Source organism: Spinacia oleracea, chromosome 1 (genome assembly GCF_020520425.1).
Source record: "Spinacia oleracea cultivar Varoflay chromosome 1, BTI_SOV_V1, whole genome shotgun sequence".
NCBI classification, from domain to species: Eukaryota; Viridiplantae; Streptophyta; class Magnoliopsida; order Caryophyllales; family Amaranthaceae; genus Spinacia; species Spinacia oleracea.
Genome location: NC_079487.1, coordinates 61,996,493 through 61,999,193, shown reverse-complemented (window position 1 = coordinate 61,999,193; position 2,701 = coordinate 61,996,493). Strand labels below are relative to the sequence as shown.

The 2,701-nt window shown below is 48.5% G+C and overlaps 1 protein-coding gene across 1 annotated transcript; it reads right to left on the bottom strand.

Moving 5' to 3' along the window:
- Nucleotides 1–682: 682 nt before the first annotated feature.
- Nucleotides 683–2,449, bottom strand: LOC110805398 (uncharacterized). The gene has a single exon (XM_022010994.1). It carries the CDS (start codon nt 2,447–2,449, stop codon nt 683–685), a length of 1,767 nt encoding a protein of 588 aa, XP_021866686.1.
- Nucleotides 2,450–2,701: the final 252 nt, after the last annotated feature.

Below are 2,701 nucleotides of genomic sequence, written 5' to 3'. Positions count from 1 at the left end.
GCTTTGTTGATGTCGGTGAAGTCGATGCACACTCTCTATTTGCCGTTCTTTTTCCCAACGACAACGACGTTTGCTAACCAATCCGGATACTTGACTTCTCTGATATTCCCCGAGTCTATCAATTTTTGAACTTCTTCGTCTATGATTTTATTCCTTTCTGGTGCGAATTTCCGTCGTTTCTGTTTATGGGAGATGACGTCTGGGCTGATTCCTGTCATGTCTTCGTGCGACCAGGCGAAGTAGTCCAAGTTTTCTCTTAGGAACGACACTAGCTGACTTCTGATGTTGTCAGGCAGCGAAGCTCCGATCCTTACGACTTGGTCTGGTTTCGTCGGGTCTAACGCTACCTCGTCGATCTGTTGATCGTTTGGCTCATCTGTGGTCGACTCGGGCTGTAATTGCTAGATGGAGGATTTTGATGGTTTCAATGCGGTTTCGTAGCACTTCTTCGCATCTCTTTGTTGCCCTTTGATTTCCATGACTCCCCATTTGGTCGGGAATTTGATTGACTGGTGGTATGTCGAGGGTACTGCTCTCATTTTGTGGATCCATGGTCGTCCCAAGATGACATTGTATGCTGACGGGCAATCGACGACGTTGAATTTCGTCATTACATTGACTCCTTCTGCATAGGTGGGCAATGATATTTCTCCAACAGTTCGCAATGATTCTCCGCTGAACCCTACCAAGACCGTCTATCTCTTAATGATGTTTTTTTCCACGAGTCCCATTTCCTGCGCGCCTCCAAAAATAACACGTTTGCCGAACTTCCGTTGTCGACCAATATCCTTTTGATCAGGGCGTTGCCTATTGGAAGTGATATTACCAGACCGTCATGGTGCTTCCGCTGCGTATCTACTGAATTTGAGTCGTCGAAGGTGATAGCCATTGCTGCCAAGGACTTGTTTAATACGATTTCATTCTCTGTCTGTCCCTCTTCGATGGCTCCTGATTCTCCTCTGTTGATTTTTTTAGCTGCAGAAGAGGTTAGTCCACGAATATCTGATCCACCAGAAATAACATTTACCACTTTGTTGAACGTAGGTGGTTCTGGTCGGTCGCTGCTCGTCATCGGGTCGGGTTGGGCGGTCTGTTCCTTGTTGAATGTTTCCTTCCCTTTGTCGCTCAGCAGCTCCTTCAAATGTCCTCGTTTTAGGAAAAATGCGACCTCCTTTTTGAGGGAGATGCACTCCTCGGTTTTGTGACCGTTGTCGCGGTGGAAATCACACCATTTGCTCATGTTTTTCATTGAATCTGTTCTGTCACTTTTCCGGGGCCACCTGACTGTTCCACCTACATTTTGAAGGGAGTTCACCACGTCTCCGATGTCGACATTGAATCCGTATTCGGAGATGTTAGGGTGGTCGGCCCGCTCATTCCTGTAAACATTGTTAGTATCATCATATTGATTGACATTTTGTACTTGGTTCTGGCGGTTGTACAGCTGGTGTCGCCAGTTGTTGTTCCTTGGGGTGTACGACCTCCTGTCGCTGCTGCCCCCTGCTGGTCGCTGAGAAGCCATTCGCGTAATCTCGTCGTCTTCGATCCGCATCTGGGCAGTGGCTCTCGACCTGACCTCCTCGAAGGTTGCACAGGGATACTTGGTTATCTCCCGGTACAATTCCGAGTTGGGGACGAGACCTCTTTTGAATGCTTCGATGGCTGTGCTGACATCACAGTTTTTTATACTAATTTCTTCACAATTAAAGCGGTTAAAGTAATCGCGTACCGACTCGGTTGGCCCTTGGACCAACCGATCGAGGTCACTTGTCTGTTTCTCCAACTGACGATTGCTGGCGAATTGCTGGTAGAAGGTGTTGATGAGGTCGGACAGGCAGTAGATGGATCCAGGTGTGATGTTCATGAGCCATTCCAGAGCTGCTCCGTCGAGGGTTCCTCCGAACGATTTGCACATGACGGGTTCGACCAGGTCATAAGGGATGCCGATCTGCCACATTCGCTGCTTGTAGACGTTGACGTGTCTGTATGGGTCAGACGTTCCGTCGTACAGGGTAGTCCAGGTAGGGAGTCGGAGCTGGTGTGGGACCGTCACTCTAGCGATTGCCTCATAGAACGGCGATGCTGCATACCCGTCGGTCGGTTCTGTTTCCACAGGTGTGGGTGCTCCTGGTAGCTTGGTAATCAGTTTCAGCATCAGCGAGCATTGCTTCTTCATGTGGGTTTCCATCATGTTCAGGCGTTTGGTTACGGGGTCCGGTGTTGCTTCATCTTCTTCTCCATGCGGCTCTTCGTCGTCGGACAGATCTTCGGAGTCATCGGTCATTTCGAATATCAATTTCTTAGATTTTGCACCTGGCTTGTAACGTGACTGGTGCTTGGTACTTTTCACAGAGTCGAGCTCCTTCTGGAGGTTTTCAATGGATGCCCTTTCTTGGGCCAGCTCTGCTTGGGCCTTTACGTAGGTTTCTTTCATATCTTCGAGCGTCATCTCTTCGGTAGACATGGTGTGAAGGGCGATTTTGTGTGAAACCTAGTTATTGTCCCCACAGACGGCGCCAAACTGTTTATGCCAAACTTCGTCTAGGGGAGACTTTCGGCTAGGGTCGACACTAACTAAGCAATGAACTAATAAAGCAAATAAAGGAGACACGACACAGAGAAGTGTTGACGCGGAAAACCCAGGAATAAGGTAAAAAACCGCAGATAGCTATGAGGCTATCAATCCACTAAGTATCTCTTG

Bases quoted from the DNA above. Each gene is read 5' to 3' on its own strand.
- LOC110805398 (XM_022010994.1), bottom strand. From the start codon at position 2,449: ATGACGCTCGAAGATATGAAAGAAACCTACGTAAAGGCCCAAGCAGAG.